The 21465-nt window shown below is 43.8% G+C and overlaps 1 protein-coding gene across 1 annotated transcript in view; it reads left to right on the top strand.

The window, feature by feature from the left end:
- The window catches only part of TCF7L1 (transcription factor 7 like 1), a 127453-nt gene extending 121741 nt beyond the window's left edge, over positions 1–5712 (top strand). The window contains exons 11-12 of the mRNA XM_060250466.1: positions 3340–3400; positions 4612–5712. Coding sequence (XP_060106449.1) covers positions 3340–3400; positions 4612–5045 — 495 coding nt within the window. The 3' untranslated portion in view covers positions 5046–5712. The remainder of the gene's footprint in view (positions 1–3339; positions 3401–4611) is intronic.
- Positions 5713–21465: the final 15753 nt, after the last annotated feature.

The following is a 21465-nucleotide window of genomic DNA, read 5'->3' as shown; positions in this document are numbered from 1 at the left end:
CCCTTACCTGTAGCATGATCCAGCTAGGCAAGCCCGACGGGACAAAGGGGGGGGGTGGAAGGCGCCACCAAGTCGTAACTGACTTCCATGGCTACAAGACCTCCAATTCAGATTTCTTCCTGTTGGAGGACGAGTCAAGGCTTCCCAAGCGCAGCTCCCACCCTCGCTCGGTTGGCCAGCGAGACCAGGCCAGAAAACCCCTGCAGGCGAATATCACCTCTCCACTGATCCCCAGCCCCGGACTGCAGCCGGGACCTCAACTTGTGTGCACCAGCCTACCCTACCCTGCCCTGTGTGGCAGAGAAAGCCTGCAATGGAGCCATCTGCTCCCTACCCCCGCCACCCCACTTGAGGGCCAGAACAGCCTCTTCTTGCAGGCGCCCTCTAGCCCAACATCAGCCCAAGGCACTGAAAGCGCCCCGTTGTTTCTGCTTGCTGAGGGGTCAGAGATTTCTTCCAGCCCCTAAGGAAGCAGAAGCAACACAAAGCTTAACTTTCAGTCCTGGGCGCTGAAAGTGCCCTGTTGTTTCCACTTGCTGAGGGATCAGAGAATTCTTTTGGCCCCTAAGCAAGCAGAAGCAATGGTGTATGATGACGGCAGAATGGAGAAAGATGCAGCCGAGACACTGGAGGCTGGTTAGGGGCTCCCAAGTCAGGGGGCCCTGCCTAGAAGTCAGGGGGCTGTGCCACCACAGGCCCCCTCGTAGCTATGGGCCTCGGTTTATCCTTCTTCCAGTTTGTTGCAATACACAAAAGAAACATTGCCAATAAAGCTAAAATAAGCTTTAAGCTTAAGTTTGGTGTATCAGAATCTTTATGGGAAGGTAAAGCCAATAATAGCCATTTGGGATCTAGCTCTAATTTTACATTACAGATTAGGAATGGGCATGAACTGATAAAATGGAGGTGTGTCCCTGTTTGTGGTTTGTGAGGTCCCATGAATGTTCATGAACCTTCCTGTTTACCAAACTGGTTCATTATGTGGTGAGGTTCATTTTATGAAGTTCATGATGACACCCCAGCAGGCTAGAGATTAATAGCATCCCCCCCCCCCCCCGCCCCAGCAAGTGTCCTCAGGAAAGTGCTCTCTGGGAAAGTCACAGCCACATGTTCAGGAGGCATGTGTTGAATCCCCTCTCTATCCTCGGCAAGCTAAAGGCATCTAGCTCCCAGACCTCCCTGGAATGCTCCTGCCCTCCAAGTTTGGTGAGGATTGGTGGGGGAGGGGAGCATTGCCTGCCTCCTCATCGTAGACATTGGATGCATTCACACTACACTAAATAATGCATTTTGCAACTGGATTTTTGCTATTCTTACACAGTAAAAATCCAGTTGCAAAACACTTTATTTAGTGTAATGCATCCATTGTTGCTGCAGACAGGCAATCCTTCTCCTTGGGCCCAGGAGGCAGTCACTCACTTGCCTCTTCCTGGAGGATCCTAGGGTCCAAAGTGCAAAAGGGGGGGATCTAACAGGAGGTCTAGTGGAGGTGGTGGTGGAAAGTTAGAAAACCAAGATGAGGGCAGACACAGCAAGGACAGCTGATGATGTGAAGCCCAGCAGAGTTTAGGAGTTCTTTTTTTGGAAGCCAGCACTGCCTGACAAGCTTTGGATGCCACCATTGGTGTTTCCAGGGCTACAGAAGGGTTGTAGAAATCCACACACCCCCAGTTGCGTTGTTGTTTAATTGATTGGCACCAGCATGCCTGCCACACGAACCACATGAACCTCTGTGAAAATCATGGAGGCTTGTGGGAGGTTTGTTGCAGGTGCGACCAAATGACCCTCAGCTCATGATCCAAGTGATTTTGTGATAAATTAGGTTTGCGACAGGGTTTGTGCCCGTCCCTATTACAAATCTTAAGAAGCATCATAAGTATTTTACTCCAAAACCCTTGAATAGCTGGAATGGGAGATACTATGGTATGAATTATGTTGATCTTGGTCACAAGCAACAGATCCTTACACTTAAGGATTTTTTCTAGCTTCTTCATGTGTTCTTCCAGTCTCCTGATTTCTTGGTTGCAGCCTTCCTATTAGTGAATATAAGAGCCAGATACTTGCTTTAAAATAATGAAAAAAATAAAGCCACCCTTCGATGGCCATATCCTGCACTAGATCCAGATTATGACCATCTAATGACAGATTTAATTATTCTTTCCTTCTGTCCTTCATTTTAAAGCAAGTATATAACCCTTATGCTTAAAAAGAAATTTTTCTGTGCTTCATGGATTGCTCACTTTTGCTAAATAGTAACAAGGCAGCCTTGCAAGGCTACTACAGTCAAAGCGTGAGAGTTTTCTTGAATTGTTTCATTTGATCTTGTAGAGGAAACAGTCCCTGAGAGCATCCTTTTGCTTTCTTTCTCTCAAGAGGCAGCTTTCCACAAGTTCTCTTGTTGGATTTGTTTGTTGCTTCTTAGAAGCTTCTCATTGTCCAGGTATTAATGGCAAATTTGATAAAGGATAAGAGGTTGTTGTGAGGAGACTGCTGATTTATTTGTCTCACCAGCTGTTTGCCTTGTCCAATTATTTTCTTATTCTGCTCTTGCCTCTCTTATTTTGTAAACTTTTCAATACACAACTACTGTATTTCTTATTGTGATGCTTTTTGTGGACTTTTTTTTTGCATGTTTAAATGTAGCATGTATCTGATGGAAGTCCACTCCTGTTCTTGTGAAGATAAGCTTCACTCAAGATGCAGGGCTTTTTTTGTAGCAGAACTCCTTTGTATATTAGGCTACACCCGCCTGATGTAACCAGTCCTCCTGGAGCTTACAATAGGCCCTGTAAGAAGAGCCCCCTAAGCTCTTGGAGATTGGCTACATCAGGGGTGTGTGGCCTAGTATGCAAAAGAGTTCCTGCTACAAAAAAAGGACTGTCAAGATGTATGTTATATTGCATGATAGCCCCCTCCTCTTTTTTTGCCATGGCAGCTCAAGCACATGACTGCCCCTCACTGAATGTGGTATTTCAAAGAGTTAAGCACAGTTAGCACTGAAATTCAGATCATGCAGGCTGTCATTATATAATTGTGTAGATCCAAACAAAGTAAACTATATTCAAGTGTTTCTTGCAAAAGCCTATGTGTGGGCTTTCTGGGCAGCATGTAACCAAAATAAACATAATGATGATAGCATGTAAACTCAGTATTACTCTCTGATGTTTTAGATTTAGTAGTGCAGACTGTTTGACTGCAGTTGTTAGCCTAGAAATAACTCTTTGTCTAGATCCTTAGCAGCTTCCCCTGATAATGTCTCAACCCAAGACAGACTTTGTTGTATTTTTATTGGCTGGCTTTATTTAAGATGATGATCACTTGGAGATTTATACCTTGCAGGGTAAGAAAAAGAAGAGAAAAAGAGAGAAACAACCTCAACAGCAAATCCAAGAAACAGGAAGTAAGTCTCAGGGCATTATCTTTCCATAGGCTGGTCATAGTTTATTGCGGTAGTTATTTAAAATGGGTTTTTTTTAAAAGCCATTCCCTCCTTAAAATGTTTGAGGAAGCTTCTAACATCAGTAAAGCAGTATGCATGATTAAAAACAGGAAACCAATAACAGCCATAAGGCCAGCAGAATGAAAACAACAAATAAACAGCAGGAAAACAGATGAAAGATCAAATACAGCTGCCAATAAAATCAAGCACATGTGCACATAAGCATATCCAAATGACTGAGAAAATTAAATAAGTTTGCACCTGGCATCTTTAACAATCTAGGTGTCATCTGAACTACTGTGGGGAAGTCATTTCATGACTAACAGCACAATATTAAGAAGTTACATCCTTCTAAGTCCATTGATTTCAACTGTCTTAGGATTTAACTCTGTGTAAGACTGCACTGTACATCACCATAGAGACAGCCCTGTCTCTAGTTGCCAGTCACTTAATCTTTGAGGGCCTCTGATGGTGATCTCAAAATAATAAACACAAATTTAGAAGTAAGTGGCCTTTCAGGTTATCTGGTCCAAGACTAGGATGACAACAGTAACTTTTTCTTCCATTGTAATGGAAACAGCCATATCAGAATTCTTAGTGTTATTTATTTATTCCTCGTATTTATATCCCGCCCTCCCTGCTGAAGCAGGCTCAGCGTGGCTTTTAAATTTTAAAGTGTTAGCATTTAAATGTTGTCTCATATAAAATCTAAAATTAAAAATTAAGAATAAATGGTTTGTCCTTGGAAAAAACACTTTTATAAGTATTGTACAGCTTCCTGCCAATCATAGGGATATGAAAATGCTAGTGAGGATTATAATGAAACCCAGCAGAAATGTGGAAGAGTTGGTTTCTACTTCTGTTTCAAATGAGCTGCTTTTGATGGTTGTCCTATTTGTACCTCAAATGTTACTCAGAAATGCCTCCTCTTACATGTACTTAGAAAAGCTTTTATTTATTTAGCAAATGCTGTATTAGTTTACTACCTGACTGGCACAGTTTTATTGTGCAGACTGGTCCACCTTGGAATGCTGGATAACGCAGAACTTGGACTTGAGCTGCCATAAGACTTATTGTGATGATAAAGTGAATTAAGAGTAGACTATTCTAAGTGCAGAGATTAGTTGGGAAATAAATTAACTACTAAATAATTTTGCTTTTGTCATAAACAGATTCTGTGGCCTCAAAGAACAAAAAGCCATGTGTACAGTACCTGTCTGCTGAGAAATCTTGTGACAGTCCTGCATCCTCCCATGGCAGCATGTTAGATTCTCCAGCCACCCCCTCCACAGCCTTGGCATCACCTGCAGCTCCTGCTGCCACCCATTCTGAACAGGCTCAGCCCCTCTCCCTAACCACCAAACCTGAAGCCAGAGCCCAGCTGTCTCTGCATTCAGCTTCTTTCCTATCAAGCAAAATTGCCGCCTCTTCCTCTAGTTTGACTAGCCAGTCATCTCTCCTCTCTAGGCCCCTCCCATTCTCTTCAATTGCCCCCACAGCTCTCCTGACCACGCCTCCTTCCTTTGCAGCCATCCCTTCTCCTCAGGCTGCCTTGGCTGTGTTACAAGCCCAACCGCTATCCTTGGTAACCAAACCAACTGACTGAGGAAAACTCCCATCCTACATCCCTGCTGAAGCCACAAGTGAGATTACAAAGCAAAGAAGCCATTTATTGGTCAATATTTGACCCTTTCTGAACTCTTCCGTAAGGTGACTCTTGAGGAAGAAGGTGCTCTACTCTCGGAGTTGTTTTCAGTAGTCTGTCTAAAGACCATTTTTTATTTTTTAAAAAAATAAAAACAAAAAATTCCCACAAAAATTTTTTATGAAACCATGAACAAGATGAAAACAGAAGGCAAGCCACGTCTTTTGTTCCTGTCAGTGCCCTTTGGCACATGGACTTGTACAGATGGATCATCTCTCAGTGGTGTTTGCATGTTTTGTTATATTGCTAACTTTTGCTATTCCCCATTCCCCTGGCCAGGCAGTGATTGATTTATGCTACTTACTCCAGCCATCCTGCAGTTCCAACATTCTCTAAGAGACTGCCAACAGTTACCAGAAGACAAAATATCAGCGAGATGTAGTGCCTCACTGACACATAAAATCTGCCCAGCCATGAGGAGGCCCAGAGTGATCATCCAGGAAAATGGCAGGACAATCCACCCTATTTCCTCACCAAATTTATTTTGTGTAGCAGGAAGTAGGGGAATGGGTTTTGGGGAATTGCCTGTTACTTTAACGAAGGAAAATAAATCTGCATCTTAACTTTCTGTGTGAGAGTGTTCAATGAGAGAATGCAATGAATTCATAAATCTCCATCTAGTATCTCATTAGCATCCTTCTTAAGTAGCCTTTATTAATTTAACCCATCAGACCATTAGTGCCTCCCTTAGTTCTTCAGTTATTTTATCCTCAGTTTCTGAATTGGTAAAAGATACATTTATCACATCCTCTCTGCATGCACGTCATAGTCAAGCTTCAGTTTCTAAGAACTTCTTTGATGGGGATATAATCCACAATCAGTTTTACAGTGCTTTGAATGCTACTGTATCTAGTTTCCTCATTCTCAGAAAAGGAGTAAAAACTGACTTGATTGTGGAGAATATGTGTCACAACCAGTTTACCCATTCTCAGTCTCTGGATTCCTGCTAGCTGTCAAGGAGCAGCAATGCACCATTTTAAGAAATAAAGTCAGGGTAAATCAACATGATTAGGTATTTTCAGGCACTTAAACATGAGTTTGATAGACCATACTTAAAACTTAATGTGCAACCATTAGGACTTACTCAAACTCACCTTATTTTGCTTTAAATTACCATGTAACTTGGTTGTGCATAAAATGCAGTTTGCTTAATGTGCTTTAGCGATACTTTCCCCACAAATTGAGAACATTGTCATCTGTCTCAATGGGCATGGGTAGATGAATTCTCGAATTATAATTTAAGTTGGTATTTTAAGTTGCAATGATTCTTCTGCTAAATTGATTGATAAATATGGCATGATAATGTTATTATTATGTTAACTTGTAAACATATTTATGTAACATGTAAAGTGCCATCAAGTTGCAGGCAACCCATGGAGACTTCATAGGGTTTTCAAACAGGTTTTCAGATTAAACAGAGGTGGCTTGCCATTGCCTTCCTTTGCTTAGTGACCATCGAGAGTGGTCTCCCATCCAAATACTAACCAGGGCTGATCCTGCTTAACTTCCAGGATCTGACAAGATTGGGCTACCCTGTGCCATCCAGATCAGGGCTGTGTTAACATATAGTACATATAATAGTTCTTGCAAATGACAAAATTTATTTTACTACAGAGTGGTAGACTGCTAGAATATTGCATTAGGATCTAGGAGATCTAGATTCAAATCCTCACTCTGCCATAAAGCTTGCTGGGTGACCTTGGGCTAGTCACTTTTTCTCAGGCTAACCTACCTCACAGGGTGGATGTGAAGATAAAATGGATGAGCTCCTTGGAGCAAGTGCAGGTGAAATGTTCTGTATAAATAAATAATTGCATTATTAAAATAAATTTCTAAAATTGGTCCTGGATAAATAAATAAATGTTGATTTTGTAAATCGGATCATTCTTTGTAAAAAGTGTAAGTGAACCCTAGCTAGCAACAGAATTCAAATCTGCATCTCTGCATGAGGCTCTTTGTATGATTTTAACATGAATGTTTCATTTCATTTTATTCGATTTATATCCCGCCCTCCCCACCGAGGCGGCTCAAGGCGGCTCACAACATAAAATTCTAACAATAAGATTAATGAATATTAAAATACATTAAATAGTTTACAGCAGTTAAAACAAGAAAACGATCTATCGATGTGCTATCCTACCTTTGGGGTTCCTTTGGGGTTTTTCAGGTACTGGTCAGTTATATGCCAACCGGAAGAGGACTGTCTTACAGGCCCTGCAGAACTGCCCAAGGTCCCGCAGGGCCCTCACCTCTTCTGGTAGCTGGTTCCACCAGCAAGGGGCTGTAATCAAAAAGGACCTGTCCCTTGTTGACTTCAGACGGGCCTCCTTTGGCCCGGGGATTGTTAGTAGATTTTGAGAACCAGATCTAAGCACTTTCTGGGGAACATGTGAGGAGAGACGGTCCCTAAGGTAGGCAGGTCCTAGGCCATATAGGGCTTTAAAGGTCATAACCAGCACCCTGTACCAAACCCGGTATATTATTGGCAGCCAGTGCAGTCCCTGGAGCCCCGGCTGAATGTGCTCCCACCTGGGGAGCCCTAATAACAGCCGGGTGGCAGCATTCTGCACTAGCTGCAACTTCCGGGTTCGGCACAGGGGCAGCCTCATGTAGAGGGCATTACAGTAGTCTAACCTTGAGGTGACCGTTGCATGGATCACTGTTGCCAGATAGTCGTGTTCCAGGAAAGGGGCCAGCTGCCTTGCCCGCCTAAGATGAAAGAATGCAGACTTAGCAGTGGCTGCTATTTGGGCCTCCATTGTCAGGGCAGGCTCCAGTAGTACCCCCAAGCTCTTGACCCTGTGTGTCATTGTCAGTGGCACACCATCAAAGGAGAATTTCCCTTCCCGGACCACGTCGACCCAAGCAAAGGACCTCTGTCTTCACTGGGTTTAGTTTCAATCTACTCAGCCTGAGCCATCTAGCCACAGCTTGTAACTCCAGGTCCAAATTTTCTGGGACACAGTCAGGCCGTCCGTCCATGAGTAGATAGAGCTGGGTGTCATCAGCATATTGGTGACAACCCAACCCATACCTCTGGGCAAGGGGGCGCATGTAGATGTTGAACAACATCAGGGAAAGCACCGCCCCCTGAGGCACCCCACAATCAAGTGTGTGCCTCCGGGACGGTTCACTCCCAATCGCCACCCTTTGTCCCCGACCATCGAGGAAAGAGGAAAGCCATTGTAAGGCCAGCCCCTGAATCCCCACGTCGGCGAGATGGCAAGTCAGCAACTAATGGTCAACTATATCAAACGCTGCCGATAGGTCTAACAACATCAGTACCACCGAGCCGCCTCAATCCAGATGCCCCTGAAGGTCATCCACCAGAGCAACCAGCACTGTCTCCGTCCTGTGACCCGGGCAAAAGCCAGACTGATGGGGAACGAGAACGGAAGCATCCTCCAGAAAACTAACTGCAACGCCACTTCTTTTAGAGGTGCTGGAAAATGCCCTTCCATCAGAGATCTATTCATGATGTCCCGTACAGGATATCTGAGCTCCCTCTGGCAAGCTTTAATAAGCCAGGAGGAGCAAGGGTCCAGATCACAAGTTGGAGGGCGTGCAGACAAGAGGATCCTGTCAACTTCCTCCAGGCTGAGAACATTGAAACAGTCCAGAACACGATCCGAAGACAGGCACGGAGCCTCGGGTTCGCATACTGTCCCCAATGTGGTGAGGCGGTCACGGTGGAGCGACGTAATCTTATCTGCAAAGAAATTTGCAAAAGCCTCACAGCCAATCTCCAATACCTTAGAATTTGGTCTGCCTTGTGGCAGCATTGTAAGAGTCCGAAATGTATTGAACAATTGTGCCGGGCGCGAAATTGCAGACACAATCTTAGCCGCAAAGTATGTTTTCTTTGCAGCTTTGACTGCCATCTCATAGGACTTCATAAACTCTCTATAATATGTTCTAGTCGTTTCGTCTCGAGTATGCCGCCATTGCCTCTCTAGTCATCTGAGTCCTCGCTTTAATTGCCGCAACTCCTGGTTGTACCAAGGTGCCGGCTTTGGATGAGGGCGCAGAGGACGCCTAGGTGCGATTTCATCGATGGCTCTGGGGAGTCTGTCATTCCAAGACTTCACCAGATCATCCAAGGAATCGCCAGGAGGCCAGGGATCCCGTAGATCCATCTGGAACCGTTCCGGGTCCATCTGGCTCCGTGGGTGAGCTAAAATATGCTCGCCGCCTAAACGGGCTTGGGGTAGGACATCCACACAAGCCTTAAGGGCATAGTGGTCCGACCATGGCACTGCTTCAGCAGTAATATCGTCCACTAAAACTCCCGCTGTGAAGACCAAGTCTAACATGTGCCCCGCCTGGTGAGTGGGTGTTGTAACAATTTGGGAGAGTCCTAGCGTCGCCATGGATGACACTAGGTCCATCGCCTGACTGGAGGTCGTGTCATCGGCATGGACATTGAAGTCACCCAGGATCAAAAGCCTTGGGTACTCCAATGCCCAACCTGTTGCGGCCTCCACCAGGGACGGTAAGGCGTCAGCTGATGCGTTAGGCGGTCAGTACACCAGCCAGATCGCCAACCCCTCCCCAACATCCCACGCCAGACGAGCACATTCAATGCCCTTGATCTTCGGGGCCGGGAGAGCCCGGAAGGAGTAAGCCTCTTGTATGTATAGAGCCACCCCTCCCCCCCGCCCACTAGTCCGTGACTGGTGAAAGACCGAGTATCCTGGGGGGGGGCATCTAGGAGAGAGCTACGGTCTCCTCATCGCGCACCCAGGTCTCGGTCATGCATGCCAGGTCCATATCCTGCTCAAGCAGGAACTCCCGAAGGGTAGAGGTCTTATTATTTATGGACCTGGCATTGCATAACACCAGTGACGGAGGCGAGTAATTTAACCTGGCCCCACTACCTGCCACCTTCGGGATGAGACACAGGCTGGAAGGGGGTCAAGCAATGTAATATGTTAATATGGCAATGGCCTGATCCAGCTGTAATCACATGTCAAATATTTATGCATGACTAGTTACTGTGAATGAGGAGGGTGGTATGTACCTGAATATGCACATAGCAGTGATGCAGTGTGATTAGACAGAAACTGGATTTGGAGGGGCATCCAATTTTGATTTCAGTAAGGCTTTTGATAAGGTTTCACATACTACCCTTGTTGACAAGTTGGTAAAATGTGGTTTGGATCCTGTTACCATTAGGTGGATCTGTAACTGGTTGACAGATCACATCCAAAGAGTGCTTGTGAATGGTTCCTCATCCTCTTGAAGAGGAATGACAAGTGGAGTCCCTCAAGGATCTGCCCTGGGACCTGTTTTGTTCAATATCTTTATCAATGATTTGGATGAAGGAATAGAGGTAATGCTCATTAAATTTGCAAATGATACTAAATTGGGAGGGGTTGCAAATACAGTAGAAGACAGAAACAGGATGACCTTGACAGGCTGGAAAACTGGACTAAAACCAATAAAGTGAATTTTAACAGGGATAAATGTAAAGTTCTGCATTTAGGCAGGAAAAATCCAATGCATGGCTATAGGATGGGGGAGTATGTGCGAAAAGGATCTAGGGGTCTTAGTGGACCATATGTTAAACATGAGTCCACAGTGTGATGTGGCTAAAAAGGCAAATGCAATTTTGGGCTGTATCAACAGAAGTATAGTGTCCAGATCACGTAAAGTGATGGTATCACTTTACTCTGCTCTGGTAAGACCTCCTCTGGAGTATTGTGTTCAGTTTTGGGCTCCACATTTTAAGAAGGATATAGGCAAGCTGGAATGGGTCCAGAGAAGGGCAACAAAGATAGTGAGGGGTCTGGAGACCAAGTCCTATGAAGAAAGGTTAAAGGAGCTGGGCATGTTTATCCTGGAGAGAATGGCTGAGAGGTGATATGATCACCATCTTCAAGTACTTGAAGTGCTGTCATATAGAGGATGGTGTGGAATTGTTTTCTTTGGCCCCAGAAGGTAGGACCAGAACCAATGGGTTGAAATAAAATCAAAAGAGTTTCTGGCTCAACATTAAGAAGAACTTCCTGACTGTTAGAGTGGTTCCTCAGTGGAACAGACTTCCTCAAGAGGTCTTGGGCTCTGCTTCCTTGGAGGTTTTAAAACAGAGGTTGATGGCCATCTGACAGCAATTTGGATCCTTTGAATTTAGGGGGTGGTATCTGAATTATTAGGAAGGGAATTATTAGGAAGGGAATTGAAAACAAATCAGGCAGTATCATAATGCCTCTGTATAAATCGATGGTGCGGTCTCATTTGGAGTACTGTGTGCAGTTCTGGTCGCCGCACCTCAAAAAGGATATTATAGCATTGGAGAAAGTTCAGAAAAGGGCAACTAAAATGATTAAAGGGCTGGAACACCTTCCCTATGAAGAAAGGTTGAAACGCTTAGGGCTCTTTAGCTTGGAGAAACGTCGACTGAGGGGTGACATGATAGAAGTTTACAAGATAATGCATGGGATGGAGAAAGTAGAGAAAGAAGTACTTTTCTCCCTTTCTCACAATACAAGAACTCGTGGGCATTCAATGAAATTGCTGAGCAGACAGGTTAAAACGGATAAAAGGAAGTACTTTTTCACCCAAAGGGTGATTAACATGTGGAATTCACTGCCACAGGAGGTGGTGGCGTCCACAAGCATAGCCACCTTCAAGAAGGGGTTAGATAAAAATATGGAGCAGAGGTCCATCAGTGGCTATTAGCCACAGTGTGTGTGTGTGTGTGTGTGTGTGTGTGTATATATATATATATATATGGCCGCTGTGTGACACAGAATGTTGGACTGGATGGGCCATTGGCCTGATCTAACATGGCTTCTCTTATGTTCTTATGAATTTCCTGCATTGTGCAGGGGGTTGGACTAGATTACCCTGGAGGTCCCTTCCAACTCTATGATTCTAATTTGTGCCTGCTGTTCCAGATCAAGCAAGTATCTCCTATCTGAATCAGGAGGCAAGTCTTATTTGGATCTTCACAGCCACTAAGGTTTTACAGAAATCACTACAAGTTGGCAAATTTCAATATTAGAGTTTGTTTCTAAAGACACCGATAAATTCAAAGAAGAATAAAGATAATTATCAAATATGTAATAGTTGATGATGTAATAAGAGTATGCATAAGTAGGTTGCAGTTACATTCTAAGTGACTATTGGTGGACCTGGATCACAATTTAGATCCTAAATAATTTGCTTTTTATGTGGGTGACAGTTTTTCATGCTTGCAGTGTTTGGTATAGTAAATGGGTGGGGAGGGGGGAAGGATCACCTTTCTCAGATTCACTGTGTTTTACCGAGTATAAGGATCTGAAAAGAGGTACTGTCCTGCTCCTGGTAAAACTGGATACAGTGATAGGTATGTTCATGATCCAAATATTTCTCCAGAAGAAGACCAACTGCTGGCTGATTTCAGAGGGTCCCATTGGGGATCTGGGATAATTGTGGGGGGATGACAGTCAGCATCTTAACATAAGAACATGAGAAGCCATGTTAGATCAGGCAAATGTTCCATCCAGTCCAACACTCTGTGTCACACAGTGGCCTATGTGTGTGTGTGTGTGTGTGTATATATATATATATATATATGTGTGTGTGTGTGTGTGTGTGTGTATATATATATATATATATATATACACACACACACACACACACACACACTGTGGCTAATAGCCACTGATGGACCTCTGCTCCATATTTTTATCTAAACCCCTCTTGAAGGTGGCTATGCTTGTGGCCGCCACCACATCCTGTGGCAGTGAATTCCACATGTTAATCACCCTTTGGGTGAATAAGTACTTCCTTTTATCCGTTTTAACCTGTCTGCTCAGCAGTTTCATCGCATGCCCACAAGTTCTTGTATTGTGAGAAAGGGAGAAAAGTACTTCTTTCCCGACTTTCTCCATCCCATGTATTATCTTGTAAACCTCTATCATGTCACCCCGCAGTCGACGTTTCTCCAAGCTAAAGAGTCCCAAGCACTTCAACCTTTCTTCATAGAGAAAGTGTTCCAGCCCTTTAATCATTCTAGTTGCCCTTTTCTGGACTTTCTCCAATGCTATAATATCCTTTTTGAGGTGCGGTGACCAGAACTGCACACAGTACTCCAAATGAGACCGCACCATCGATTTATACAGGGGCATTATGATACTGGCTGATTTGTTTTCAATTCCCTTCCTAATAATTCCCAGCATGGCGTTGGCCTTTTTATTGCAAACGCACACTGTCTTGACATTTTCAGTGAGTTATCTACCACGACCCCAAGATCTCTCTCTTGGTCAGTCTCTGCCAGTTCACATCCCATCAACTTGTATTTGTAGCTGGGATTCTTGGCCCCAATGTGCATTACTTTGCACTTGGCCACATTGAACCACATCTGCCATGTTGATACCCACTCACCCAGCCTCAACAGATCCCTTTGGAGTTCCTCACAATCCTCTCTGGTTCTCACCACCCTGAACAATTTAGTGTCATCCGCAAACTTGGCCACTTCACTGTTCACTCCGAACTCTAAATCATTTATGAACAAGTTAAAGAGCATGGGACCCAGTACCGAGCCCTGCGGCACCCCACTGCTTACCGTCCTCCACTGTGAAGACTGTCCATTTATACTCACTCTCTGCTTCCTATTACTCAGCCAGTTTTCAATCCACAAGAAGACCTGTCCTTTTACTCCATGACTCTCAAGCTTTCTAAGGAGCCTTTGATGAGGAACTTTATCAAAAGCTTTCTGGAAGTCAAGGTAAACAACATCTATCAGGTCTCCTTTGTCCACATGTTTGTTCACCCCCTCAAAGAAATGTAACAGGTTAGTGAGGCAAGATCTTCCTTTACAGAACCCATGCTGAGTCTTCCTCAATAACCCGTGTTCATCAATGTGCCTACTCATTCTGTCCTTGATAATGCTTTCTACCAACTTTCCCGGTATTGAAGTCAGACTGACTGGCTCCCCTGGAACCCTTTTTAAAGATGGGGGTGACATCTGCTACCTTTCAGTCCTCAGGAATGGAGGCAGATTTCAATGAAAGATTACAGATTTTTGTCAAAAGATCCACAAGTTCAACTTTGAGTTCTTTCAGAACTCTCAGATGTATGCCATCCGGACCTGGTGACTTATTAGTTTTAATTTGTCTATCAGTTGTAGGACCTGCTCTTTTGTCACCTCAATCTGACTCAGGTCTTTCAACACCCCTTCCAAAATTAGTGCTTCTGGGGTGGGCAAAAAGTTCTCGTCTTCCACAGTGAAGACGGAGGCAAAAAATGCATTCAGCTTCTCAGCCATTTCCCTATCCTCCTTCAGTAATCCTTTTACTCCATGGTCATCCAAGGGCCCCACTGCCTCCCTGGCTGGTTTCCTGCTTCTAATATATTTGAAGAAATTTTTATTGTTTGTCTTTATGTTTTTTGCAATATGCTCCTCATAGTCTCTTTTTGCCTGCCTGATCACAGTCTTGCATTTGATTTGCCACAGCCTGTGTTCCCTTTTACTAATCTCACTTGGACTGGTTTTCCACCGCTTAAAGGAGTCCTTCTTACCTTTTACAGCTTCCATTACTTTGTTTGTTAACCATGCAGGCCTTTTCTTATGCCTGTTTGTGCCTTTCCTAACTTGTGGTATGTATTTTATCTGAGCTTCTAGGATTATAGTTTTAAATAGTCTCCAAGCTGAAAGCTGGGATTTAATCAGTGACACATGAGAATCAGGTCAGAGTTATTTATTTCACAATTCCTTGAACAAGTTCAGGAGGACTTGCATGGGGCTCTCAATAGCTTCCTATCCCAAGTGCTTATCTGGTACACACCCTGCTTAACTGGAAGGCTACAGCATAACTATAGTGCTTACAAAGGAAGCTGAGGTAACTCAGATTCAGCCTTTCAAACTCAGTTGTGGCTGTGCCTCCAGACCATGTGCTGTTTATCACAGCACATACCTGCAGCATAATAGACATGTATGCAATTAGCAGTTTTTAGTGTACACAGTTTTTATGGGGCAGGGGTTTCCTACTGTAAATGCTTTCCATTTAGTGGGAGCCTGCAACAAAAATGTTGCATGATATTTAACTTGTGGCTTCCCTGCATGCACATACTGACATTGATGATCAAGAGGTTCACAGTTCCCAATCTTGGAGGCTTCTCCACCCACCCCGCACTGGCCTTGGAGGTCAAGAGCCACACAGCATCCAACCTCCAAGCATTTTCTCCTGAAGCTGGCCTTGAAAATCAAGAGCTGTGCGGCTCCTGATTTCTAAGTCTCTCTCTTTCACACACACACACACACCCCTTGGAGATCAGGAGCTGCACATCTCCTGATCTCTGAGGCTTCTACCCACCCACACTAGCCTCAAAGATCGAGTGCTGTGGAACTCTAAAACTCCAACCACCATCAACCAACACTGGTATCCCTATCACTGAGGCAAGAGTGGCTCCAGGTTTATGGACCCAGCCCCATGCTTGGAGAGGCTCCTGGTCACCAGTGCTCCCACGGCCAAGCCCAGTGAGCCACAGCACATTGGCACTGTCAGCTTAGAAGGGAATTTGACTTTGTTGTGTTGTTGTAAAGGTTGGTTAGTAAATATGTTTACTCAAAGCTCCAATGGCTGTAGGAGCTCTTGCTTTGGGGACTGGGAATGGTGTCAGTGGCAGCATGGATGGCTGCAGTAGGCTGAGCAGTGGCTAGGATAAGTATTGCTGCGGTGGCTTTCCTCTGGATTCCCGAAGGCTTGTCCCGTGGCTCAGCAAGTACACAAGTGCAGAGAATGCAGTTTTAGTTTTTGGGGGGATTTAAGTATCCCCCGTATACTCATAAACATGTAAGATTTTTCTGTACACCTGGGGAATTCCCCAAGTGTTCAGGAGTATCTTTCTACCCTTCATGTGCCCCTGATCTGTGGAAGTAAGTATCTGCACACAGGGGACCATATTGAGAATTAGGTATATAGATGTGATTATGAATTCCTTAAACAAAACTTAGGATATTCTAGCAAGCCTACAAAAATTTCTAGTGCTATGCTTTGGCCTCTTCCACACAGATATTCATGATTCCAGCACTCAGGATTCTGTCACAACTAAGAGAATAGAGTTTTTGTTGATTGTATAGTGATTGTCTAGCTCAAGGATGGTTCTCATGCTTGTTTTGATTGGTCCACACTTGAAATAGCAATTAGTTTTGTCTATAATTTCCACTTGTTTCCTGATTAGCGCTAATATTTGTATCTTATCTGTCCCATTAGGGAATGCAAGGTGACTTGCATAGATTTCACAGGGGCTCCCTTTCAGGTACTAAGACCTGTTTATCTTCGACAAGATTCCAGCACCGTGTCTTCCAACCATACCCTGGCATGGGGAAATGTGATCATAGTTTGTATCCACTGTTTTTCCCCTTTAGAAGTGGCAGATATTTAGTGGGAGGCACAGAGTAGAATGAACAAGTTTGTTGACATGTTAATTGAATCAAGTAATTTGCTGAACTTGGCCTCTTATTACTCCAAAATGTTGGCTTGTTCCGAATAAGCAAATTTGGTAAGATTGTAGTTGCTTGTTCTTTTACAAGCTGCATCTTGGTGGCTTCTGTTGAGAACTCTGTTTAGGATCTGGAACTGTGAGGTTCAAAACTCCTTGCAGTAGGGAATAATCTCTGAAAGATTTTTTTTTTCCAAGAGAGAAACCCACTAAGACTATCAGGACCACGATTTAAAAAGTTTTTAAAATATTGTATTAATTGACAGTTTAGTTAAATTAGGTGGGGAAAGGAGAGCTTACTTGTATGTAGGAGCTTATTATTTATTGCATCAAAATTACACTGATAGAAGAAAATGGAAAAGAAGCACAATAATCATGTATCAGTAACTTGATCTCCAGTAAAAGAAGCAGCAGCAAGACAAGTCCAGAGGCAAAGAAATAATCTGAACCCACCACATTGTTAGAGCATGCAGCTTCAAGAATCAAAACCTTGGCAGGAACAGAATCCAGCAAGCACCACTGAAAATCAGACATCGTTTTTCACAGAAAATGGGATTCTAGGAATCCAAGTTATTAACTCTACAATGTTTTTTTTCTCTCTAGAAGACAACATTCAATGATAATAAAAGGTCTGTCTCAAGAAAACATTGGATGTTTGGCAAGGATCACCTGGGTCATGTGCAACCTCATTCTGAGAACCCCAAGAGCAGCCTGCAGACAAGCAGCCTCTTGAATCAGATTTCATGGAAAATTAAGGGCATGAAGCAACCTGTCAGAATAATTAAAGTCTGACCCAGGGCCAGACAGCTTCAAACAGATGTTGGGCTTCAGCAGGAGAATATTTCTTTGTTTTACACTACATTTTCCCATACAGAAAAGAACATCTGTTAGGATGCTTTTGAGAGCTCCCATGCTCAGTTGGGTTTGGATTCTACCCTAGCTAACGAGATGCAGTTGGCAAAATGGCCTCTTGGCTTATATGCCCAGGAACGTGTTGTCTGCTTCCTTTGCTGCTGGAGCAGATAGCATGGCATGAAGTTACTTAGTTGTTAAGCTCCTCTGTTCTCACACCCTCAATGAAACTGTGTAGCTAATGGACTCGGTGCATTCTTCTTTAAGTATGATGCTTCCTCATGGTGCTTAGAGCAGGCAATGGCTCAGGACATCTGACTGGCATCTTTCATGAGAAGAAGAAATGAGGGAAAATTGGATTTGCAGTTGATTAGTACAATTTTCTTAGTTACTACTGTGAATTCAGGTAGCTTTGAGGTGGTGGATGTTCATCAAAGCTTGTACCCCTGCTGTTTCCCATCAGGTGCCCACTGATTCATGGGAAAAGTGATGACCAAGAGGCAAACCTACACCATCCTAAAGATTGTGCACCTGGTAGCGCCCTGACTGCATCCCAGATGGTTGCACTGCCTCAGGTAATCACAGCTTCCAGTGCCATCCATCCACCAGGCTACTGAAACTAATGAGGCTGAAGAATGCCATCTATCTAGCCCACCATCTTGGACTACTACTATTTTCTCTATCACCAATCTCTGGAGACTTGCTGTTTTCCACCTTTCCTTGCTGTTTGAGATAGATGTGGTAGATTAAGTTGATAGTGATTGACCTAACATGAACATGCAGTGTTCTTCATGCAGTGTTCTTCATGGCAGAATGAAACCAAGTCTCGCCACTCTTATTCCAACACTGATTACTAATCCACACTGCTTTACACAAACATTGAAGGACAGTGTTGTCATCGGAGCTGTAGGGATTGCACTGTTAATGTGCTTCATTTACTTTTCACAGCTGAAAAACAGACTCCTTAAAAAAGGTAATGCAGAATCAGTGGTTCTAATATATTATGTTTCATCGTGATAATTTTCTACGCCTTTGGAATCCTCTCAGTTTTACATGGTACACACAGGGGACCTGCATTTTTCCTCCCACCCCCCCACTATTTCCTGTTCCCTCCTCCTTGCAACCCTTATGGCTTCACCTTCCCCTGGTTCCTTCTTTCCTTCCCACCCCACCCCACCCAGTCTACATTCTATCCACCCCCCATCTTCAGCTGTATTTTTTATTCATTAAATTTGTTTTCTACCCTTCTCCATAATGGGAACCCAAAGCAGCTCACATCATTCTCCTCTCCATTTTATCTTCACAAAAAAACCTGTGAGGTAGGTTAGGCAAAGAATGTGTGACTGGCCCAAGGGTCACTCAGTCAGCTTCCATGGCCATATGGGGATTCAAGCCTGGGTCTTCCAGGCCCGTATCTGAAACTCTAATCACTGCACCACACTGGTTTTGTAGGATGGCTGCTCTTGAACAGTAGCAGGCAGCTGGATCTAGGTGAGTCATGGAACTTGAGTGCTATCAAGGCACCCTGTGGTTTCTGCCAGGCCTGGCCCTGAAGACAACAAGACAAACTTCCTCAAATGCCCTGAAAAGGGCCCGGCCCCTCCCCCTGCTTTTTACTAACATAAACCAAGATTTAAGTTGGCAATAGGTTTGAAACTGCAGACACTGCTATGTTGCACTTTCAACCCCCAGTTTAGTAGTAGTATTTTTATTCAGATTTGTCTGCAGATGTGGGGATTTCCTCTGGTTTGTAGAAAGGTCTGTACTGTTTGTTTGTGGATCCAGTCATTGGATTTAAGTATCCACAGATCTGGCAACACTGAAAATTAACTAGGCTGCCCAGTATCTGGCATCTTCCAACTTGGCAGACACCAAAATTTTCAAAACTATTTCATATAATTACTCCAGAACTACATATTCAACACAGATTAGTAGGCCAATGGTTAACTATACATTCACTATTTATAAGTGAATAACATACCATCCTTCAGAAATTTAACCATTTTACCACATGTAGAAGAAACTGCCCTTAATAGAATGACCCAATCGGCATTTATATTAATCCGTTTTATAAAGCTTCCATAGGAATCCATTTCAGTTGCCATTTTAAAATCATTCTCCCTAACCTTGTGTGAATGATCTGCCCAAACAAATGCAAATGTTCCATTTCCTTTACTTGTTGACTACTTTTATTGGTTAGAAACATGCAGAAAATAATGTTATAGGAAGCAGCTGAGCATGTTTTAAAAATGCGAAACTGGCACACCAGTCCTTATAGCACTGCACATGCGCATTTCCCTTGCAAGTTAAAATTATTTTAACAATTTCAGTTTTTTCCTGGTTTTTTCAAAGCCCAACTGGACCACTCGTTGAGGAAAGCAGCTGCTGAGCTTAACTGCAGGTCTGTCATGCACCATCTGCTGACAAGTTCCAGCGACTTCTTCCAGCCTGGTCTCCAAAGCAGATTAAGATCTACCTTGATCTGTTGCCATTTGTTTGCAGATGTATGATGTACTGAAATATTAACAGCAAACTCCACCTCTCTTGAGGTTCTACTATGCAAAAATTTTTGAGCTAAATTTTTGCATTAATTACTACTTTTATTTGGAATCTGTCCTATTCTCATTGTCCTTCAGGCATTTTCCCATTCATTAGACTATTTCCATTTCTAAATGAAATAGAATTCATTTCTCAGGTGAGATTCAGTGAAACACAACGCTTCATTGTTTTCACTGCCCCAGAAAAAAACCTGAGCCAAAGCTCTGATGTCACAACTCAGGAAGAGAAATTCTAGCCAGAACCAGCACACAGTAAGAAGCCTGTTTCAACAGCAGCAATGGAGAGAGAGAGCCCTGCGGGGCCCAAAAAACTAGTAGCAGCTGTAGCGGAGTCTTTTGCAAAGCTTTCTTTGTGGCAGTTCAGTATGTTATGGTCTTCCTTTTCTCTTCTGAAGCCATGCTGATATATTTTTATTTAGAACTGCTGCTCTCAGGACTTAGGGTTCCTCCCCCATCCCCCAGTGATAAACATGCTACTCTTGCAAGACATCACAAAATGGGGGAAGGCCTGTAGCACAGTGGAAGAGCATCTGATTTACATGCAAAAGGTCCCAGGTTCAATCAGTTCAGGCCTTTGAGAGCTGCTGCCAGTCAGCAGAAAATATTGACCTTAATAGTTGAATATTCTGATCCGCTATAAGGCAGCCGCAGTTGTCCAGTTCTGTTGTGGGATGCATCAGATTTTGTGATGTTTTTGAATTTTCCTCCCTAAATCTGAAAATAGTTGCAGGATGTATTGTGTTCTGGAACAAAGTCCTGGGCTTTGAAGTGTGTTGCAAATTTCATGTTGTTCCTGTCTTCAATAGGGTCACATTACAGATTAACTGACAAATTCGATAATTCTATGAAAGGGAATAATGAACAGTTAAAACTAAGGTTGCCAGCTCCAGGTTGGGAAATAACTAGAGATTTGGGGGGTGGAGCTTGAGGAGGGGGGGGTTGGGGAGGGGGGGACGTCAGTGAGGTATAATGCCATAGAGTCTGCCTTCCAAAGTGGCCATTTTCTCCAGGTGAAATGATCTCTGTTGCCTGGAGATCAGTTGTAATCCCAGGAAATCTCCAGGTACACTTTGAGGCTGGCAACCCTAGAAAGCCAAATACTACGTTTGGTCAGTCACTGAAAGATTACATAGCAAATGCTGATTATTTGGGTTCTGGGTTTTATTCTATCCATCCATTTCTTTCTCCCTTTTCCATTTCTCACAGAGCAAAGCTGTTCTCTCAAGAACAGTCCTCTGAGGTCTCTGCCCTACCTACCTCACAGGGTGTCTGTTGTAGGGAGAAGGGAAAGGAGACTGTAAGCCACTCAGAGACTCCTGTTGAAGGGCAGGGTATATATCCAATCTCCTCCTCCTCTCCTTCTCCATTCTTCCACATGCAACAGCTGTTCTAGCCAGGTAATAGATGCCTCCTGCTGTTGGTACCACCACTAATCCACAGATTTTCCTCCAGCTTCTCTCTAGTTGGTACCTTAGTTTGGG

Source organism: Heteronotia binoei, chromosome 12 (genome assembly GCF_032191835.1).
Source record: "Heteronotia binoei isolate CCM8104 ecotype False Entrance Well chromosome 12, APGP_CSIRO_Hbin_v1, whole genome shotgun sequence".
In the NCBI taxonomy this organism is placed as follows: Eukaryota; Metazoa; Chordata; class Lepidosauria; order Squamata; family Gekkonidae; genus Heteronotia; species Heteronotia binoei.
This window is presented reverse-complemented; position numbering and strand designations above follow the sequence as displayed.